Consider the following 22,702-nt stretch of genomic DNA (forward strand, 5'->3'; position numbering starts at 1 on the left):
GACTACAAAGGAACGTCTACGGCTAACAGCCAATGGCTGGGCTCGGTTGCGTGAAAAGGCTACGGGGGGCGGGGCTGACGAAGCAGGAACGCTTCTGAGGGGATCGTAATGCGCCTGTGCAAACCTGTGCCACCCCTCGCCTTCTACGAGAGCCAAACAGAGTGAAAGAATGCGCATGCGATTGGCCCGTAGTGGGTGGAGTTAGACTGTTCTAAAGGCGGGGCTTTGCCTTTGTCTGGCTGACGTTACAAATGCCTCTGTGACGTCACCAGGCCGAACAGCGGCGAGGATGACGTCATGCCCTCCGTTGGTCACCGCCAAAGTTGAAAGGTGGGACCGTTCAATATCTGTGGAGGCAGAAAATTTTACACTCCACCCCCGAACTCGGGTTTTGTCCCCCGGTTTAGCCTCTGGCTTTGCATCCTCTCTAGACAGGCCGTCTGAGGCCGACAGAGCCCAGGTTTCCAACCTCCTGGTGGGATCTAGAGACCTTCATGCTAGACAGACCCATTGCCCAGGAGGAAGATGGCTGCTTCGAGGTCGGGCTCTGCTGAGACCCTCCCCAAACCCACCCTCTCCAGGACCACCACCCCTCAAATCTCCAGGAATTTGGTCACTCCTAAGGGGGCAGGTTGGTCCACTCATCACCAGATACGAGGGTGTCAAAGTGATCATTGGTCGATTCCCCACTCACGATTAAATGCGTGCTCATCACTCCAAATATCCAGGTTTCTAGCAGAGTTACCCACTACACCAGCACCGAACGCGCAATCATCCAGGTTTTGCTGCTCCCACCCACCCACCCAGCACGCATTATTTCAGAACCTGGAAGAAAGTAGATCTTTTGAAAAAACGTGCAGCCAATCTGGAGCAGTGGGGAATTTGGGGGGGTGAATCCAGATTCGAACTCCCGCCCTTGCGAGTGACATGGAGCCTCCCATCCAATCAGGTCACAGCGGGTTGTGCACAATGCGTGCACAGCCTTCTTTTTTTTCATTTTCGCACCGAAAACCGACGTCTATCTGAGGCAACGGGGCAGCAGACATTTCTTTGGATTTCTCCCCCTCCCACTCCCAGTCAAGGATCCTGAAGCAGTAGCAGAGTTTGGGGTGGGGGGAACTGGCACCACAGTTTTCTGGCACCACAGAGTAGCTGGTGCCAGAGGGCTGCTGCTCAAATAAGCCAACCAGAACTTAATGAAGGGGAACCTTCAAAGTCAGTCAACCTCACTTGCCCCAGGAGGCAACATCAAGCCTCTATGCCAGGGATGTCCAACTCTGGCCCTCCAAACAGCTATCCTGGCAGGGACTGATAGGAATCGTCGTCCATTAACACCTGGAGGGCCAGAGTTGGACATCCCTGCTCTAAACCCTGTCAGTCCTCCAGAGACACTGATTGGCTGCTGTGTGACATGGGCCACTGGACTAGACAGACGTACACTAAGCTGCCTCCTGCTGAGTCTGGCAGTCAGTATTGTGTACTCAGGCTGGGCACAGTTCTGCAACATCTGGGGCAGAGGTCTTTCACATCTCCTTTTACTGGGGATGTCAGGAACTGAACCTGGGACTTTCTGCATGCCAAGCAGGGCCTCTGCCCTGAACCACAGCTCCCCCTTGGAAAACACAAAGCCACCTTCTGCTGAGTCCAAAACAGAAAAGGAGTCAAGAGGTCCTGATACAGAAATAAGAACGATCTCTTACAACATGTAAACAAATAACCATTTGTAAATTCATACGAATACATAAATACAGTTCATACATATATTCATGTGACAAACACAAAAACGTCTAGCAAATATCATAAAATATGTCCCCACAACACTTCAAAATGTAATGAATTACCGAATAGTAATCATGCCATATATTGGCACGCATTAGGATTAGAAGGATCCCTTGAATAAACATTGTCAGGTTACTTAAATCTAAAGGCTACGTAAGTAGACAAGATGCGCCCCCATTCTGGACGGTGGTCTTCTTCAGTTGGTTAAAACCTCATTAATTAGAGACAAGATAAGAGATCCATGTAAGGCCACATAAATCTACGAGGTAGCGTTACATATTGTGTTCACAGTGTTTCAAAATTCATCAGATATAATTATGTCTCAAAATCCCAATATCATCAAACACCTATACATAATTGATATAAGGAACTGGGCTTGCACTAGGAATTAACCAAAAGCATTTGCCATCGTAGCCATGTGAAAAGAGATAGCCGTGACCCATCTGTTAATTCAAAAACATTACAACAACAAAAGCACCTTTTATTGGCATATAAATAAGTTAAATTCGGCATAAAACTACCCACTTAATGAAGGTAGGAGAATGAAAATATAAAGGCTGTTTGTGATTGATTGTCCGTAAAATTAATCAGAAACAACTTTGAGGTTTCTAATCTTCATCGCCCTCATTAAAAGTGCAGCAACATCATCTGGGCGTTTTTGTCACAGAGTAAGTATTTAACTTTTCCGTTGTCAGAAGTCAGTAGAGCTTCATTCAAATGGGGTTTTATTAACATGTCTCGTAAGGATATATAAAAATTGCAGTGTAAGAACACATGTTCGATGGTCTCTATATGCCCCTGCGAGCAAGGGCCAAAATCATTACTGTAAATATAGGAATTGTGTAAACAAAAACCCATTAAAACTGGAGAACAGCAATGTCTGTAACCGTCAGATCCATGTAACCTCAAAATGTATCTAAGCAACCTTTTTGATGCTGTCACATGATGCATATGGCACGGTTGTCCTTCAGCCATTCATTACACTCTGAAGTGCTGTTTGGACATATTTTATGATGTTTGATACACACTCTGGAATCGTATGTCTGTCACATGAATGTATATATACTTTTATGTGTGGTTGTTTGTTTATGCTCTGACTGGATAACCCAGGCTAGCCTGATCTCATCAGATCTCAAAAACTAAGCAGGGTGGCCAGTATTTGGATGAGAGACCACCCAAGGAACACCAGGGTCTCTTTGCAGAGGAAGGTAACGGCAGCCCACTTCTGTTCGTCCCTTGCCTTGAAAACCCTAAGGGGTTCTCATGAGTCAGCTGTGACTTGATAGCCTGTGACACATATATTTGTTTACATTTTGTAACAGGTCTTTACTTTGTAGTTTCCTTCCTTCTTACTTCTACTGAATCAGATCTTTAATCCAGCAAGGCCGGTGTTGTTTACTGAGTCTGGTAGCGGCTCTCCAGGGCCTCAGATCTTTCACATCATAGAATCATAGAAACGTAAGAGTTGGAAGAGACCCCAGGGCCATCAAGTCCAACCCCCCGCCATGCCGGGACACACAATCAAAGCACTCCCGACATATGTTTATCCAGCCTCTATTTTAAAATCTTCTAATAAGAAGAACATCTTCTTAGAAGTACCTTCTAAGTACCTCTAAGTGTGAGTACCTCACTTCTGAGTACCTCACACTCTGAGGTAGTGCCTTCCACTGTCGAACACCCCTGACTGTCAGGAAGTTCTTCCTGATGTTCAGGTGGAATCTCTTTTCCTTCACCTTGAATCCATTACTCCTGGTCCTAGTCTCTGGAGCAGCAGAAAACAAGCTTGCTCCCTCGTCGACTTGCCATCCCTTCAAATATCTAAACATGGCTATCATGTCAGCCCTTAACTTTTGCTTCTCCAGATTAAACATCCCCAGTTCCCTAAGCCTCTCTTCGTAGGGCATGGACTCCAGACCTTTGACCATTCTGGTTGCCCTTCTCTGGACCCGTTCCCGCTTGTCAATATCTTTCTTGAACTGTGGTGCCCAGAACTCTGCATCCCCTGTCTGGTCTCTTTGACCAGAGATACTGCTGCGGATTGAACCTGGGACCTTCTGCATGCCAATCAGAGACTCTGCTGCTGAGCCATATCTCCACCCAAGACACATGACCTGGCAGAATTTGCTTGCGTTCCTATGTGAGTGGTGTGTTCCTCCCATCTTTGCAGGCGCACTGTCTAAGCGATGATGCTCCTTCCCCTGATGCTCATCTTCACCCTGGTGTCTGAGTCTTCCTCCCTGGATAACGGGCTGCTGAAAACGCCGCCAATGGGCTGGGTGCCGTGGGAAAGCTTCCGGTGCAACACGGACTGCCAACATGACCCTGACGATTGCATCAGGTGGGACAAATATGGGCTCTGAGTTGCTCCAGACTCATGCCTGGGAGGTTGTCCTAAGAGGGAAAATACACAGTTCTGCTGCTTTTCTTGTTGAAGCAGCAGATTTACTCGTAGACCACCTTGTAGGACGCAATGTAGACAAGAACTGGCAGACACACAGTCAGCAGTGCAGTTCTATTTATTGCTATCGACTAACAAAGTGCTTCGCCAGACCACAGGTGTTTTCAGGCACACATCACACTGCTGTCTGTGCTAACTATATACAAAAGTGGTACCAATCAGGTGCCCTCACTTTATCAGGTTTGCACACGGTACAAGCTGTGCACTCGGTACTAATCTGCACACGGCACCTGTTAGAACGAGGGTCCAGCTGTCATTTAGATTCTGCTCATCTAAACATTCACACATGCTCTGACATTTCTTTGTAGGGCTCTTCAGATGTAAGTTTTGGTTTGGTGGGCACCTTTTACAGCAGCATGGATTATGCCTTCTGTCAGGCCTGACTCCCATTAGGCCTGACATCTCATATCCAGAGTCAAGGCCATACTTGACCCTATTATCCATAACCTGAGACTTAAAGAATTTCTCTATAACATATTTTGTAACCAGTGAATTAAGCAAACCTTCCACCTTATCTCTTGCTTCCTGACTTGAAATTCCATCACAAAATTACTTCCTCACTCTCCTTTTCTTATACAAATGATGTTGGGAATGGATGGGAGCGGGGATTATCTGAAAGGACAATAAAAGACAAAACACCAACTCTGGCTTTCTAAATCCCAAAATCTGACACAGTTCAATAAAACTCTTAAAATATTCCTAAATCTTAATTATTGACTAAAATAACAGACCCTTACACGTGCCCACCTGCATTGCCTATGCATGGGTTTCTCAGTCATTCTGGCAGGTGTTTGTTTTGAATAGTGTCTAGCTCTCTTTCTACAACCCCCCCACCCCACCCCCAACATCATGTTTTAATTGCAAGATTATAAATTGATTGTTGGAAGCTGCTGCAAGGGGAGGGGCAACATAATAGATTGAATAAATAATAATAATAAAGACTCCTTGCCGGGCAGTCTGCAAATCCACTAGGGGTCTGCAACCTGCGGCTCTCCAGATGTTCATGGACTACAATTCCCATCAGCTTCTGCCAGCATGGCCAATTGGCCATGCTGGCAGGGTTGATGGGATTTCTAGTCCATGAACATCTGGAGAGCCACAGATTGCAGAGCCCTGCAATGTATACATACGTCATCTGAATTAGCAAGGAACCACACAGAGAGACAATAAAGGCAGCCTCCAGCTCTCACTCTCTCTGACTCTCCTTTTTTTGACAGTGAACGCTTGATCAAAACGATGGCGGACAGGTTGGCCAAAGATGGCTGGAAGGAGCTCGGCTACGAATACGTCAACCTGGATGACTGCTGGGCAGCCAATGAAAGGGACTCTCTGGGCAGGCTCCAGGCAAATGCGTCAAGGTTTCCCAGTGGCATTAAAGCCCTGGCAGATTACGTATGTTCAATCCAGTGCCTCGCTCTGAAGGCTTTCATTCTCTCTGAAAATGTTCACATTTAAAAGGGCAAGAAAGAGTAACCGTGAAATGTGCTGGCTTGTTGGTTTTTCGGGTGCCAGAAATAGCATGACGAGATTTGGAAATAACTGCAGAACAAGGGGCCATATATTAACTGCATCAAAGTAGAATCATAGAATCATAGAGTTGGAGGAGACCCCACTCCAAGGGCAATCCAGTCCAACCCCCTGCAATGCAGGAGCACACAATCAAAGCACTCCCAACATATGTTCATCCAGCCACTCTTTAAAAACCTCCAGACTCCACCACACTCCTAGATAGTGAATTCCATTGTCGAGCAGCCCTGACGGTCAGGAAGTTCTTCCTAATGTTTAGGTGGAATCTCTTTTCCTGCATTTTGAATCCATTACTCTGTGTCCTAGTCTCTGAGGCAGCAGAAAACAAGCTTGCTCCCTCTTTGACCTGGCGTCCCTTCAAATATTTAAACATGGCTATCATGTCACCCCTTAACCTACGCTTCTCCAGACTAAACATCCCCAGCTCCCTAAGCCCCTCTTCGTAGGGCACGGACGAAGTAATTTTTGTCCTGTTTGATTTGGGTCATTGGAAAGCAAAAAGCATAGATGCAACAACTCACACAGGGGGAGGTGGTTGGATGAAGGGGGCAAGGTGTAAGGTCCATCCTTAGGAGGCTTGCTAGCACAACCTCTAGCCATCCTATAGGCCAAGGGTGTCAAACTCACGGCCCTCCAGATGTTCATGAACTACAATTCCCATCAGTCCCTCCCAACATGAGCATTGGCTATACTGGCAAGGGCTGATGGGAACTGTAGTTCATGAACATCTGGAGGGCCGCAAGTTTGACACCTGTGCTATAGGCCAACCTCTGTTGTTGAAGATCCACATGTATTTTCTTTTATTTATGTTATTTATAGTCTGCCTTCCTCACAGCGACTCAAGGCAGATTATACAGAGTGGGTCAATATAATCAATCAAATGGGACATTCAGTGAAGACTGCAATAGAGTTTGGGTTGTAGAACCATCCAGAAACCTACTGGTGGTCCCGGGCCACTCTACAATCAGGCTGGCCTCTACCTGGGCCAGGGCCTTTAGTGCATTGGCCCCCATTTGGTGGAACTTCTTACCACCATCCATCCGGGTCCTTGGGGACCTTGAACAGTTCCCCAGGAGCTGCAGAACAGTACTATTTTGTTGGGCCTTTGGTGGGGTGGGATCGTTGTGGGAAAATGCCATCCCCTATGCTATGCTTATGTTTCTGTATTCTATGTTTACTGGATTACCACCTGGCCTACCCTCGCAAGATGCAACAAGATGCCATTCTGCTATCTTTGTAAACTGCATTGAACTGCATTTGCCATTTCTTAGCCCACTCACCAAATTTATAAAGTTCCGCTTGGAGCTCTTCGCAATCCTTTGTGGTTCTTACCACCCAAATTATGCCTCTGGACCGGGTCCTGTCCAGGCTCTGCATTTCCAGGCAGTGCCTGGGGATCTGGAACCAAAACTGTCCATCTGTGTCCTCCTCTCGGGGGTCCCCAACTAGACCAGGCTGAGCCATAACAATTTGGGAGAAGAGATCACGAGGGCTGTCCTACGCAACCCTCCTCGGAAACCAAGATCACTGAATTTGTTAGGGCTTCGAAGTCCTTGGCCTCCCCATCCCTCCAGTGCAGCTGGTGGGCTGTTTGTGAAACAGGGATGCTGGTCTAGATGGGCCCTCCGTGGTTCTGACCCAGCGGGGCATCTTCTGATGTTCTTACAACTTTTCTCCAGAAGGCAAAATAGGAATGGTGCTTTGTCAGGACAGGGACCAGAAAAACAGGGAGTTCCTGGCAGGGATCATCTGTACATTTTAAAGAGGAGAAAGAACCAGGGTCTGTATGGGCAAGCTGTAAAGTTTAGCATTGCTCTTGGGGCAAAAGAGCCATTGACCTGCATTAGATGTCCCTTTCTGCTCATTGGTCTGTTCAGGTCAGCAGCCCTTGTGATCCACAGAGTTTGTATCCTGTAAAGGCGGCCAACCTATGGTGCTCCAGATGTTCATGGACTACAGTTCCCATCAGCCAATTGGCCATCCTGGCAGGGGCTGATGGGAATTGTAGTCCATGAACATCTGGAGCACCATCGGTTGGCCACCTAGCGAGAGACGGTCTTCTCTGAATAGCTGTCCTACAAGGTCTGGCAGTGTCAGGTTGCCTGAGAGCCTTTTTCCTGGGCTCTGCAGACTGAAGCTTCCCTTTCCTGCCATAGGTCCACTCCAAAGGCCTGAAGTTTGGCATCTACAGCGACTTGGGCAACCGCACCTGCGAGGGCTACCCAGGGACCACGCTGGACACCATTGAGACGGACGCCAAGACCTTTGCGGAGTGGGGAGTGGACATGCTGAAGTTGGACGGCTGCTACTCCAGCTCCGCGGATAAGGCGGCCGGTTGGTGTCCTTGAGGGTTGCAGGAGAGGGTGAGGTGAGGGGCTTGCAGCCTGGACTAAAACAAGAGAGTCATGAGGGCAACCTGATTTGGAGAGGCATCTAGGGGCAAGTCTCTGATTTCTACGCAGTTAAATCATTGATTCAAAGAGTTGGAAGGATCCAGCAGGGCCATCTAGTCCAACCCACCTGCCATGCAGGAAGACACAATCAAAGCACTCCCGACAGATGGCCATCCAGCCTCTCTTTAAAAACCTCCAAATATGGAGACTCCGCCACACTCTGAGGCAGTGCATCCCACTGTTGAACAGACATTATCATCAGGAAGTTTTCCTGATGTTTAGATGGAATCCCTTTTCCTTCACCTTGAACCCATTATTCCTTGTCCCAGTCTCTGGAGCAGCAGAAAGCAAGCTTGCTCCCTCACCAACATGGCATCCCTTCAAATATCAAAACATAGCTGTCACATCACCTCTTAACCTTCTCTTCTCCAGAGTAAACATCCACAGCTCCCTAAGTCTCTTCTTGTAGGGCATGGATTCCAGACCCTTTTACCTTTTTGGTCGCCCTCCTCTGGACCTGTTCCAGGTTGTCAATATCCTTCTTGAATTGCAGTGCTCAGAACTGTACGCAATATTCCAGGGGAGGTCTGGCCAATGCAGACTAGAGATCCTCTGAAGATGCCAGCCACAGATGCAGACGAAACGTCAGGAGAGAATGCTGCTAGAACACGGCCATACAGCCCGGAAACCACACATCACTCCACTACTATTGCTTTTCTCAATCTAGACACTATACACACAATCTAGACACTATCCTATAGACACTATAGGAGCAGCAGTGGCGTAGGAGTTAAGAGCTCGTGTATCTAATCTGGAGGAACCGGGTTTGATTCCCAGCTCTGCCGCCTGAGCTGTGCAGGCTTATCTGGGGAATTCAGATTAGCCTGTACACTCCCACACACGCCAGCTGGGTGACCTTGGGCTAGTCACAGCTTCTCGGAGCTCTCTCAGCCCCACCCACCTCACAGGGCGTTTGTTGTGAGGGGGGAAGGACAAGGAGATTGTAAGCCCCTTTGAGTCTCCTGCAGGAGAGAAAGGGGGGATATAAATCCAAACTCCTCCTCCTCCTCCTCCTTCTTCTTCTTCTTCTTTACTCCTATTGGTGCAGCCCAGAATCGCATTGGCTTTCTTGGCTGCTGCATCAAATCAGGATGGATGGTTCTGAGGTGGATTGCTGCAAAGCTTTTCCATCTGGGCATCATCTTGCTGTAATTGGCTTAAGGAAGTTATGCTAGCATCTTGCATTCTTTCAGAGTAGGATCCAGGACAGCCAGGCTCAAATCCCTGACCTGCCACAGAAGCTGGCTGGGTGACCTTGGGCCACTCACATGCTCTCAGACCAGCCTACCTCACAGGGTTGTTGTGAGGAGTAAATGGAGGAGGGGTAAATGATACCATAAGCTGCTTTGAATCCCTGTTGGGGAGGACAGGGGGATGCAAATAAATCCAAGCACGGCTTTTTGTCATTGCTTAGGCTACCCAAAGATGAGTGTGGCCTTGAACAAGACGGGACGGCCAATTGCTTACTCCTGCAGCTGGCCTGCTTATGAGGGAGGCCTGCCACCAAAGGTAATGATGAGCCAGCGTGGTGTAGAGGTTAGAGTGCCGGACTAGGATCTGGGAGAACCGGGTTCAAATCCCCACTAGCGCCATGGGGCCAGTCACACTCTCTCACGCTAGCCCACCTTGCAAGGTTGTCCAGGAGATAAAGTGAAGGGGAGGAGAAAGCCCCACTGGGGAGGAAGGCAGGGCATAAAGGAAGCAAATAAATACAATAATAATTTTGGACACTTTTTTGCTGCACTTCTGCCCTGACCCCAGATCAGGCAACGTCGGCAGCTGGCGTTTCTCTCTCGCCACTTGCTCCCGTGACCCTCTTTGCCAGACATCGTTGACACCGTGGCTGTTCCTGGTTCATAGCTGGGTTTTGTGTCCTATGCAAAGAAACTGGCCGTTTATGCAGGCAATGCTTGCTCCGTGGTTGAGAAGCAGGTGATGCTCAAACCTGGCTTTGCTGTGGGGGTTTTCTGTTTGCATCATCCTTCCCACCCACCCCCCTGCTTTTTTTTGTTCCCATTGTCACGGTTACCCTCCCCTCAAATGCCCCGGATCTGCCATTTTCTTGCCATGCGCTTTGGGAGATTGCCCACCAGCTGTTTGGGGTGTGGTGTGTGTGTGTGTGTGAGAGAGAGAGAGTTTTGCTGACTGTGGGAGTAAAAAACTCAAGCTTTTCATTTTATTGTTGCTAGCCTGATCTTGTCAGGTGTCAGAAGCTGCTGATGCGCATGTTCACACCACCCTCTGAAGTTGTGTGGTCCGGGGGGAGGGGAGGGTAGCTGGCGGCAGCAAACTTTGTCCATTTCACTTGTCAAAAGTGTAAAATCGTCGTCCTTCTAAAAGACGGTTCCAGTCTGTGCCATCCTGTCTCTGCCCAAATCCTTGAAAATGTCAAGGGTTGGATCTGATCCGCTGCCTCCCCATCAACCCAACCCCCCCTCCCGCTGAAGACAGCACCCCTTCTGCCACCAACTAAACACAAGACCCAGCCGAATCCTCCAGCACAATATCTGGAGGCTGGTTCCTGCTGGCCACGTCCCCTGCCGCTCTCGCTGCCTTTCAGAATCTTCGAAAATCAGTTAATTTCACTGGTTTCACTCCGCCACTGATCCACAGCACCATGAGCTTTTTAAGAAAAGGAATCTACCAGGGAAACTCCCAAAGCGACCAATTGTCCCAAAATGTAGGAGGCCTCGGAGAGAAGTGGGCGGTGGAGTGGCAGGAGCTGATGTGGTGTGGGCAGGACGAAGGTGGGAAAGAGCAAATAAACCTGAGGATATTTTTACATGTGGGGGTCTCCTTAGCTTTCCCTGCAAATGTGTGTGTGGGGGGGGGGGTAATTGCGTTTACAAAGGGATCCACAGAATGTGGGGAGTCGCAGGGCTGAAAGCGGGGTCAGTGCCAAAGAAAGGAAAACGTGCATAAATGAAAATAAACCTCAGTGGGGATGTACCCTCAAAGCGAAGGAGAACACTGGGCGCAAAATGGCTGCTGTGTGCAGCAATGAGTCAGGTCAGAGGCCAGTGTGACAGAGGGGCTGAAAACCAGCTAAACATGGGGAAGAAACACTGGGCCTTTCCCCACTTTTCCCTCCACCACGGTCGCTGCACTCCACTCACTGTGCGCGTCATTTCTGGTGCGCGCCCTGGCTTCCCCATGACCCCGCGCAGGTCATCAAAAGGCGCCGTTTTCTCCAGCGCCAGGGATGCCGCGCGCTGAGGGGGTGTGAGAGTGGCAGTGTTGGGGCAGCTGCGTTCTCGCCGCTCCTGAAGTGGGGAGTGCAGCTGGACCCCGCGTTACTTGAGGAGAGTAGCGCGGGGCTTAAGGTAAGTGGGGAAAGGGCCACTAAAAGGAAGAAGCAATAGAACATACAAAATAAGTCACTCTGTTTAAAATGCAGTATTCAGCTTAACTTTATTAAAACAGCACATAGGCCCATTATGCATTGGGTGCTTCTCACGATGCTCCTCACCCCTCAGTGCCTTTGCAGTGGGGTCTCCTGGCACTTTCTTGTTCATACGCGCGGAGGTGCCCAGCTGCCTGCGGCATTGCTTGTGTGGCTGGCCAGCCTCCCCACCAAAGGCGAGATTAAAAATTGCCATTTGGGGGGTTTCTTTAGCCCTTCAAATATAATATCAGCATTCCTTATATCACTATTGTGCAGGTTGCTATGCTTGTTTTTTATTTTTTAAGGAAATGCCAGCCATCGCTCCTTGCAGGGGGGGGGGGGGGAAGACCATCTTGGAAGGGGCTAAAAAACCCCAAAGCGAGAGGGAAACCCTAACCCGCTCCCGCTAACCACGGGGCTTCCAGGATCAGTGGCAGCATAAGTGTAAATGTAAAGAAATATCTGCTGCAAAGGAAACATTCCCTTACTGTGCGGCAGAGCAGCAGCGTATGATCGGCCATAAATTAGATCAAGAAAGTCTTAGAATATAGTGCAGCTAAAGAGCTGCCCCAACCCCAGAAATCTGTTTGGGAGGAGCAGCCATCAGTGGGGGCTACAAAGGTCCTCTCTGCCTGGCCCTCACAAGATCAGTCTCTTCTGGGGAGGAGCCCAAAGTGGGCTCCACAATTGCCAGCTGGGGAGGCTGACGGAAAAACCATCCTTTGCTCCTGTCGTTTTGATCCAGGTAAACTACACTTTACTTGGCCAGATCTGCAACATGTGGAGGAATTTTGGTGACATCGAAGACTCCTGGGGAAGCGTTTCTCACATCATTGCCTGGTATGGAGACCACCAGGACACGCTGCAGCCGGCAGCTGGTCCAGGAAGATGGAGTGATCCTGACATGGTAACACCATCTTTTCCCACAATACTTTTGCCCCATGGGTGTTTTCCTCATGTGGGCAAACTTGGGTTGTTTTCCTGTGGCTGTGGCTACCATCCCGGCTCTCTGGCAATATCCTTCCTCTATTCCACTGTTGCTTTAAAAGAAAAAATCAGCAATTAAATATTATTTTCTTTTTTAAAAAACTGCCCATTAAACATTGTTATAGTAATTTCAGCATCATGTTCGCTGCATTCCCAGCTTTCAATTGAGTAAAGCAAGTCCCCTTTAGGTGTGGATGTATGCCTTTCCTCTTATATCTCTGCAATGAAAGGGGCTAGATTTTTTTAATGAAAGCTGGAAATCTGGATGTACCGGCTGCACAGATTGTTACTACGTTCTAACCATACGGTAGTGCCATTAAGTCACAGCTGACATGGCGACTCCGCAGGGTTTTCAAGGCAAGAGGGGGTTTGCCATTGCCTGCCTCCACATAGGCTGAGAGAGTTCTGAGAGAACTGTGAGTGGCCCAAGATCACCCAGCAGGCTTCATGTGGAGGAGTGGGGAATTGAATCCAGGGCTCCAGATTCGAGTAAGATTCTGTTAACCACTACAACATGCTGACTCTCTTCTGACAATAAAAGGATATTCAGTTGCTCCCAGGTGGTTGGGCGGTGGTGGCTGCCGTGTAGGTGGGATGAGGAAAATCTGACCTTCTTCACTCAGGCGTCACCCATCCAGGCTTTGCTGTGATATTTCCTAAAATTATGCAAACTTTAGCAAAGATCAGAGCAGGCCAGGGAAATCCCAGGAGATGTACAAACACGCCAGGATGCTATGAGGAAGTAGAGGAGAAAATGTTTCCCAAAAGCAATAAAACCGAGGGCAAGTAAACCACCCGTGAAAGGTCCTAGTCACGCTTTTCTGAGAGAGATGCTGAGTGAAATAGCAGGACAGAAAACATGAGGGGAATGTGCCAAACGGAGGGCACGGGGACTCTTCCGTACCTTTCGAAGGTTTCTTTGGAAATCGCGAACTGTCTGGGCAAAGTGCATAGGGGCAAATCATTCCCCTTTCTTTCCCAGAACATTCCCAGAGCATTCTTTCCCAAAACATTAGAACTCATAGAATCAAAAAGCTAGAAGAGACCACAAGGGCCACCAAGTCCAACCTCCTGCGATGCAGGAACACACAATCAAAGTACTCCCAACATATGTTCATCCAGCCTATTTTTAAAAACTTCCAAAGAAGGAGACTCCACCACACTCCTAGATAGTGAATTCCACTGTCGAACAGCCCTGACGGTAAGGAAGTTCTTCCTAATGTTTTGGTGGAATCTCTTTTCCTTCACCTTTTCCATCACTCCTGGTCCTAGTCTCTAGAGCAGCAGAAAACAAGCTTGCTCCCTTACCAACATGACATCCCTTCAAATAGCTATCAGGTCTCCCCTTAACCTTCGCTTCTTCAGACTAAACATCCGCAGCTCCCTAAGCCTCTCTTCATAGGGCATGGATTCCAGACCTTTTAACATTTTAGTTGTCCTCCTCTGGACACGTTCCAGCTTGTCAATATCCTTCTTACACTGCGGTGCTCACAATATTCCAGGTGAGGTCTGACCAATGCAGAACAGAGAGATACAATTACATCCCTTGATCTAGACCAGGGGTCTTCAAACTATGGCCCTCCAGATGTTCATAGACTACAATTCCCATGAGCCCTACCACTTGGCCATGCTGGGAGGGACTGATGGGAATTGTAGTCCATGAACATCTGGAGGGCCATAGTTTGAAGACCCCTTATCTAGACACTATACTCCTATTGATACAGCCCAGAATCACATTGGCTTTCTTGGCCGCCACACCACACTGCTGACTCATGTTCGGTTTGTGGTCTGCTAAGACTCCCAGATCCCTTTTGCATGCAGTGTTGTCAAGCCAGGCGTCACCCATCCTATATCTGTGCATTTCATTTTTTTCTGCCTATGTGTAGTATCTTACTTTTATCTCTGTTGAAATTCATTTTGTTTGTTTTGACCCATTTCTCTAATCTGTCCAGGTCACTTTGAATGCTGACTCTGTCCTCTGGGGTATTAGCTACCCCTTCTATTTTGGTGTCATCTGCAAATTTGGTTAGCATGCCCTCTATTCCACCATCCGTTGATAAAAATATTGAATAGCACTGGTTCTGGCAGTTTAACTCATAGGTGTCAAACTCGTGGCCCTCCAGATGTTATGGACTATAGTTCCCATCATCCCCTGCCAGCATCGTGCGTGAAACTCGTGCCCCTCCAGATGTTATGGACTACAGTTCCCATCATCCCCTGCCAGCATCATGCTGGCAGGGGATGATGGGAGCTGTAGTCCATCACATCTGGAGGGCCACAAATTTGACACCTGTGGTTTAACTGCTCGGCAGACGCAAATGAATTGGTAGTGTTTGTAGGCCCCTTGTGAGAGATACATGCATTTATAATGAGTGGAGAGGCCTGTCCATTGCAGTGTGGGACCCTTGTGGGGAAAAAGCAGGAAATACTTGATTTTCAGGCACTGAGAAGGGCCTTTGGGGATGAACATGCCTTCCATGTCCTTCCTACGGGACATCTGGGGGACCACCGCAGGACACTGAGCCAGAGTGGGGCCAGCATGAGGTAATAGTTAGAATTTCAGATACTGATCTGGGAGACCTGGATTCAAATTCCCCACTCCTTCCACGGGAGTTTGCTGGATGACCTGGGATCCCTTTCCCTAGAACAGTGGTGGCGAACCTATGGCATGCGTGCCAGAGGTGGCACTCAGAGCCCTCTCTGTGGGCACGTGCGCACAGAGTTCATCATGTGGGGGGAAAGAAAATCCCACACACACACATCTAGGCTGGTCTGGGCCATTGAGCACGACGTGTGCACACTGCGGCAAGCAGGTAGGACTCGGCTGGGAGGGCTGGTGCCTGTGCTTACTTCTTTACCTGGGAGTAAACTCAGTTGCTGGCAATGGGGCTTGTTTCTGAGTAAACCCTCATAGGGTCATGATTCACCTGTTTAAAGCATTGCACAGTTGCTTCAAAGCAAAGCCACCAACTACCACCAAGCTTACTCCTGAGTAACGTGCGCCTTGGACCCAACCATTTTTTCTAAACTAACCCGCCTCCGCCCCCGCTGGACCAGGGAAACCCTGGTTAAATTGTATTCAGGTTAAATTGCTGTGTTGGCACTTTGAGATAAATAAGTGGGTTTTGGGTTGTAGTTTGGGCACTCGGTCTTGAAAAGATTCACCATCACTGCCTTAGAACCATAGAATCATAATGCTGGAAGAGACCCCAAGGGCCATCAAGTCCAACCCCCTGCAATGCAGGAACACACAATCAAGGCACTCCTGACAGAGGGCCATCCAGCCTCTCTTCAAAAACCTCCAAGGAAGGAGGTAGTGCATTCCACTGTCCAACAGCCCTTATTGTCAGGAAGCTTTTCCTGAGGTTTAGGTGGAATCTCTCTTCCTTCACCTTAAACCCATCACTCCTGGTCCTAGTCTCCGGAGCAGCAGAAAACAAGTTTGCTCCCTCACCAACATGGCATCCCTTCAAATATCTAAACATGGCTATCATGTCACATTTTAAAAGACCTTCTCTTCACCAAACTAAACATCCCAGCTCCCTGAATCTTTCCTCGTAGGGCATGGATTCCTGACTTGGCCATTTTGGTTGCTCTCCTCTGGACCCATTCCAGCTTGTCAATGTCCTTCTTGAATTGCAGTGCCCAGAACTGTACACAATATTCCAGGTGAGGTCTAACCAATGCCCCACCTCACCTCTCAGGGGTGTCAGAAGGGTGAATGGGAGGGGTCATAACTGCTGCTTTGGAGAACATTGGGGGTTGGGCTGCTGAGCGATGCCAATCCTGCTCAATGGACTCAGGGGTCTGCTGGCTTGGCACGAGACAGATGAAAAGGCCCTTCCATTCCCCAAGGCCCCAGTGGACGCTTCCATTCCAGGCTTACGTGTTCACCAGGGTTCTCAAATGCCTCTTTCACCCAGGAAAGAACCAGGGTGAACCTGGGAGGAATTTACCTGCTTAAGTGCAGATCCTAGGACAGTGATGGCGAACCTATGGCACGGGTGCCAGAGGTGGCACTCAGAGCCCTCTCTGTGGGCACGCGTAAACATAGTTTATCGTGTGTGGGGGGGGAATTTCCCCCCCAACACACATCTAGGCTGGCCTGAGTTGCTGGGCTCGATTATTAACATTCAACCTAAGACCTAGTTTTGGAGAAGCAGTATAGGTAACCCTGTTAAGCGCTGTTAAACCCCACTGATTTTCTTGCAAAGAACTAAAGTGCGATCCTTTACCTGGGAGTAAGCTCAGTTGCTGGCAATGGGGCTTGCTTCCGAGTAAACTCTCCTAGGCTCATGATTCACCCATTGGAAGAGTTGCACGGTTGCTTCAAAGCAAAGCCAACGACTACCACCGAGCTTACTCTCGAGTAACGTATGCCTCGGAGCCAACCGTTTGTTCTAAACTAAAACCTCAGTATTCAGGTTAAATTGCCGTGTTGGCACTTTGCGATAAATAAGTGGGTTTTGGCTTGCAGTTTGGGCACTCGGTCTCGAAAAGGTTTGCCGTCACTGCCCTAGGAAATGGGCGTTGAGGCCCCGTGGCTAAAAATGTGACTCCTGGCACCATCCTTAGACAAAGGCAGTTGAGATGATTCTTGGCTGAGAAGAAGCCTCCCCTCTGAGGCACATGAAGGTGCCAAAGGAGACACATCAGCATCCTGGCTTGCTCTCTGAAAGAGTGCCTGTTTGGGCTGCTGTCCAAGGTCCGACTCTGCCCCCCCCCCCCCGCCCCCATCTCAGGAGCTTGTCTTGCAAGTCTGACAGCCTCCTGCTTCCCTGCCGGGTCCTCTCACCTGCTGGCCGGCCTGCCTGCCCCTCTTCCCTTCCTCCAGACAAAATCTAGCAAGATCTCCCCTCAGAGCGCCGTGCCATGGTGTCAGCCGTGCTCTCCTGGGGAACAGCGACTGCCTCCTCCGCCCCAGCACATTTCCGGTTGACAGGGAGTTCCCTGAGGTGAAGAGCGGCACCTGTTTATTATCCAGCCTCTGGTGATCTGTGGGCAGCAGTTTCTGCATTCTGGCTGTCAAGGGATAATTGCTGCTCTCATTCTGCTAACTGGGCGCACGAGGTCACCCACATCCATGGGAGACAAAAAAACAGCCCCGGAAGGGAGGGAGGGAGACACACATGCGGTTGGGTTTCCAAGTTGGGAGCACAGCACTTCCTGGTGGACGGGGGCTCCTTGGGACACGTTTGTCTCCCACCCTGAACAGGACACCAAATCAGCAGCCCAGGGGTGCTTCCGGGAATAGGGATGTGGCCAGGGTCGCCAAGAGAACAAGCGTGTCTGCGGCACACAAGAAACAACCGGATGGTTCCGGAAAGCAATGCCAATGCGCCTGGCGTTTCTCTTCAGTCCGGGTCCATTTATTTGCTTCCAAACTCCGGCTTCGAAGTTGTAATTGGCTGTTTTTGCTGCCCCTCCTCTCTCAGAAGTGGCATGGAAACGTTTCCCCCCCTTCGAGACCGCCCTGGGCAGCAGCATCTGTTTTGTCCCCGTCTGTTTTGCAGCTGCTGACGGGCAACCTGGGCCTGAGTTTCGAGCAGGCGAAGGTGCAGCTGGCCCTGTGGGCTATCCTGGCCGCCCCTCTCTTCATGTCCTGCAATTTGCAGACCCTCTCGGCCGAGGCCAGGGGCCTCCTGCAGAACCCACTGCTGATCTACATCGACCAGGATCGGCTGGGGGTTCCGGGCAGACGGATCGCCAAGGTGTGTGGCATGAGCAGCAAAGCGGGTCTTGAGCCGGGGGACATTTTGCAGCCTCAGAATGGTTGTGGGGAGCCTGAATAGGGGGCGTTGGACTGGGTTGTCCATGCAATCAGCAAGCATGGCATAGTGGTTAAGAGCAGGTGCACTCTAATCTGGAGAACTGGGTTTGATTCCCCGCTTTGCCACTTGAGCTGTGGAGGTTTATCTGGTGAACTAGATTAGCTTGTGCCACACATGCCAGCTGGGTGACCTTGGGCTAGTCACAGTTCTTCGGAGCTCTCTCAGCCCCACCCACATCACAGGGTGTTTGTTGTGAGGGGGGAAGGGCAAGGAGATTGTCAGCCCCTTTGAGTCTCCTTACAGAAGAAAAAGAGGGAATATAAATCCAATGTCGTCTTCTTCTTCAAGGAAGCTCTGTAGGAACAGCATCAAGTAGCTTTGCGGGAAGTTAACCTGGCCTCTGTTGTCTAGCAGGGCCTCCCGGGGGTCTTCTCAGGCAGAGGAGGGGGGCTTTCTGACACCGGCGACCGGAAGTCCTTCGACCAGAAACGCTAGGGATCGGGACCTTCTTGCATCCATAGCTTGCCCTCTGTAGCTTAGATGGCTGGGATCTCAGGACTGAAGGGGTCCTTTGGGAAGAGGGGTGGGGGGAGAAGCAGTTGTCCAATCTCAGACAAGATGGCTTCTCATGCAGACCTCTCTTGCCACCTTTGGGTGAGGCCTTTGGGTTTCCCTGGTCCAGAGGCATATCTAGGGGACGTGCAGCCCAGTGCAAAAACTGAGTTTCTCACACATACCCCACCCTGGTATGGGCGGCCGCCCTCCCCCACCATGACCAAATTTTTTTTGCACCAGGTCATCTCTTCCGGGGGGAAGGAGGAGAGGTGTGGGGGGCGATTCCCCCCCGCCCACATTTGACCCTATATGTCCCCCTGGGTGGTATCCCTCTGCCCTTGTCAAACCTCTGGCTGAGCTGAGTGGAAAATTAACCCCCAACAAGGGGACCTCTACTCAATCCCTTGTTGCTTGTGTCCCTCCACCCCTCAACTCTCCCCATTCAGAGGAGGGGGAGGGTTGGCGGGAGGGCAGGAATCTGGCTTTTGCTTACATCTCTCCATAAGATGTAATGGGCATGTTCACACCGCCCAGAGCCCCTTGGGGATAGGGCGGTATAGAAATCCAAATGAATGAATGAATGAATGAATGAATGAATGAATGAATGAATGAATGAATGAATGAATGAATGAATGAATGAATGAATGAATGAATGAATGAATGAATGAATGAATGAAGGGGGGCTGCTGTGCCGAGAGAGAGGGTGGCAGCTTTGGGGGCAGGGCTGGTTCCAGGTTTGGGGGGCTCTGAGGAGACAGTGCCGGGAGTGCCCCCTGCCCTTAGTAAGGGGAAGAGGGAGAGGCCAGGGGGGCACACATTGGTAAGAAAGAGGAATTGATTCCAGAGACACCCAAAAAACCAGAAAGGGGGTCTGGACTGGACGCTTTCTGTGCACAACCTCCAGAGAGGGGGGAAATTTCTCCGAGAACCATAGCCTCACTCAGGCCGTGGATCTCGGTGCCCGGCGCCAGGGGATTCTGCGTGGAAGGTGTGGGCGGCCAATCGAGGCCAATTTCCAGATCATTGGATGGTTAATTGTGCCCTGGTGGTTCCGGTGCCAGCAACACCTCTCGCATTCCTGGCACCGGGCTTGCTCAACGGCGCTTGCTTCCATTGGCATCCGTGACACTGACACATAGCCTCGTGGCCGCGGAAAGGCAATGAACGTCCAACACCCCCCTTCTCGATCATTAACGCTGTCCCTGCCCCACCCTCCTCCCCCAGATGCCAATTCCATCCATCAGGTGGCAAATCCCCAGGAGCCCCGCCCCATTTCCTCATCTGGACCCAACTTGCATCAGCCTCTGTGGCTTTTCAGCCCAGTGTTTTACCTTCGGGTTTTTGTTAGTCCTAGTTGCTGGCCAGAGGACGGTGAGCCTTAAGCGGACACTTGGGGTCTAACCGCTTGGGATGGGTGAATGTTGTCACACCCCAGGAAGTGGACTTGAGGGGCCACAGCAAGGTCAGCTTCAACTGTGGAGGAAGGCTGGGAACAGAGGTGTCCAACTCTGGCGCTTCAGATGTTCATGGACTACAATTCCCATCAGCCCCTGCTGGCATGGCTACTTTGCTGGCAGGGAGGGCTAGCACCCGCTGCTTGCAGGGGGCACAGATGCAAAACCCCGAGGGTCTTTGTGCCTAGATGTTTGCCTACGAAGGAGGCTGAGCAATACCATAATGAGTGCTGGGGATGCCTCCGAGAGACCAAGGAGGATCAGGGGAAGTGGCAAAAAGCCACCTGAATGCAGTCGCAGAGCTACCGGGGGGGGGGGGGGTGCGCCACGCATCAGGCACATGGCTTTGGGTCACGTGGGGGGGCGGAAAATTCCCCCCTGACCCCTTCCCCTCCGCAGCGCTCCCCCCCCCCACCCCAGTGCTTCCTCCACATACTTTAGCAACCCGAGCAGGCTGGAGAACAGGCCTGCCTGTTCTGGTGGGAACTATATTTCCCAGGGTCTCCTGGGAAATGTAGTTCCCACACAGACAGGCCTGTTCTACAGCCTGTTCAGGTTGCTAAAGTAAGTGTGGGGGTGTCGCGGGGGGGCATGATTCCCCCCCCCCACACACTTACTTTAGCAAACCAAGCAGACTGGAGAACAGGCCTGCCGGTCGCCTTCCAGGCTGCAAAGGACCTGGTGAGAACTACATTTCTGAGGAGACCCTGGGAAATGTAGTTCCCACCAGAACAAGCAGGCCTGTTCTCCAGCCTGCTCGGTTTGCTAAAGTAAGTGTGGGGGGGGCGCCGCAGGGGGGCACGCGAAAAAGCCAGAGTGCACACCGAGCACACTCTGGCCCAGCTACGCCTCTGCCTGAGTGGCTACCCCAAAGGATCAAGATGGGGTTGGAGGAGTCATGGTTATGGGCCCAGGTTATGGGCCCAGGGCCTGCCCAACAGGAAGGAGAGGCTTGGAGGACTGCGGGTAATCCTCAGCTTGACAGTCCCTAAGCTGGAGGACGCAGTACATGGCTGGAGCAGAACCGGCCACAGGTTGCATTCCGCAGCATCACAAGTTATAAATCATAGCAGCATCACTTAGTATGATCCGCAGGGCTTGGTTCTGTGCCAGAGTGAGCTGCGATACAGAGAACTTCAGCTTGGTGGCTCCCAAAGTTAGATCAGTCTTTTCGGGGGTGGGTGGGCTGAAGAAGATCGGGGGGGGGGGGGAGCTGAAGAAGAGGGATCTTAAAAACTGGAAGGATCTGTCCAAGACAGAGGCATATCTAGGGAAAATGTAGCCCCATTCAAAATCTAAGTTTTCCACAACCCCCCCCTCCCTGTATGGGCGGCTGCCCTCCCCCACCACAACAGTTTTTTGCACCAGGTCTTGAAGTCAGTGTATAGACCTGGGGTGGGGAGGAGGAGTGTGGGGGCGATTTTCCACCCTCCACGGGACTAAATGGCTGCAGCCCAGGGACATTTGACTCATATACCCCCCTGGGCGGTACGCCCCTGGTCCAAGAAGAACTTACCAATAGCCTGTTTGGATGAAACCAAAAGGCCGTCCCTCCCTTGCCCTTTGGTCTCTTCTGCCTGCTGGGTTTCAGAGGTCCATGTGCAGCCCCTGAGAACGCACAAAGAGTGTGGGTGTTGACTGAGGAGGGAGGGGCTCCTGGTAACGCGGCACTTCTGTAGGATCCTGCCGCTATGCCCCGCTCACCCCCACATCCCTGTCCCTGTACGTGTCTCGCAGAGTGGCCCATTGGAAGTGTGGAAGAGACCCCTCGTGGACGACCAGTACGGCGTGGCAGTCCTGAACAACAGCACAGACGGTCTGCCCAGGCCCTTCACTACCAGCCTGGAGCTGCTGGGCATTTCGCACTGCAAGGCGGGCTACCAGATCTACAGCGTGCTGGACCGGACGTTCGAGGGGAGCCAGGGGCTCAACGCCACCATCACCCTCAAGGTGGCTCCGACGGGCGTGGTCTTTCTCTTCCTCAGGCCATTGTGCTAAATCCCACGTGGGCCCAGGAGCTCTGCCCTGGCTGCAGAGTCTGGCTTTCAGCTCTGAACTTTCCAAGAACTGTGATCCCGGCTCCAGGCCGGGGCATCCCAGGGTGGACTGGATTTGGGTACAGGGAGAATTCAGAGGGCTCCATTCAAAGGAGCTGGTGCCAGACAAGTGCCTTATTGGGTTAAGAAAGAAACTCCTCCCCAACCCTTCCAGAAAAGAGTCCCCAAGCTCAGTTATCACATACATCTGGGTAGTGGAGCAGCCAAGTTCCAGGAGACACCCGCTAAAGCCACTAAATGTAGGGCCTGGTTGTCATGTCAGAAGCCGCCCTTAAG

At 50.7% G+C, this 22,702-nt stretch overlaps 1 protein-coding gene across 1 annotated transcript; it reads left to right on the forward strand.

The window, feature by feature from the left end:
- The first annotated feature begins 244 nt into the window (after positions 1 to 244).
- On the forward strand, positions 245 to 22,367 carry LOC125431786 (alpha-N-acetylgalactosaminidase-like). The gene is made up of 8 exons (XM_048494893.1): positions 245 to 330; positions 3,947 to 4,117; positions 5,455 to 5,629; positions 7,921 to 8,098; positions 9,632 to 9,726; positions 12,348 to 12,509; positions 18,103 to 18,300; positions 22,107 to 22,367. Exons 2-8 carry the CDS (start codon positions 3,963 to 3,965, stop codon positions 22,365 to 22,367), a joined length of 1,224 nt encoding a protein of 407 aa, XP_048350850.1. The 5' UTR covers positions 245 to 330; positions 3,947 to 3,962.
- Positions 22,368 to 22,702: the final 335 nt, after the last annotated feature.

Source organism: Sphaerodactylus townsendi, linkage group LG04 (genome assembly GCF_021028975.2).
Source record: "Sphaerodactylus townsendi isolate TG3544 linkage group LG04, MPM_Stown_v2.3, whole genome shotgun sequence".
Lineage (NCBI taxonomy): Eukaryota > Metazoa > Chordata > Lepidosauria > Squamata > Sphaerodactylidae > Sphaerodactylus > Sphaerodactylus townsendi.

What these genes read in the sequence shown, in the direction of transcription:
- LOC125431786 (XM_048494893.1), top strand. Translation starts at nt 3,963, where the DNA reads ATGATGCTCCTTCCCCTGATGCTCATCTTCACCCTGGTGTCTGAGTCT. An exon ending in GACCCTGACGATTGCATCAG is followed by an intron (nt 4,118 to 5,454) that starts GTGGGACAAATA and finishes TTTTTTTGACAG; the next exon opens with TGAACGCTTGATCAAAACGA. An exon ending in AGGGAGGCCTGCCACCAAAG is followed by an intron (nt 9,727 to 12,347) that starts GTAATGATGAGC and finishes GTTTTGATCCAG; the next exon opens with GTAAACTACACTTTACTTGG.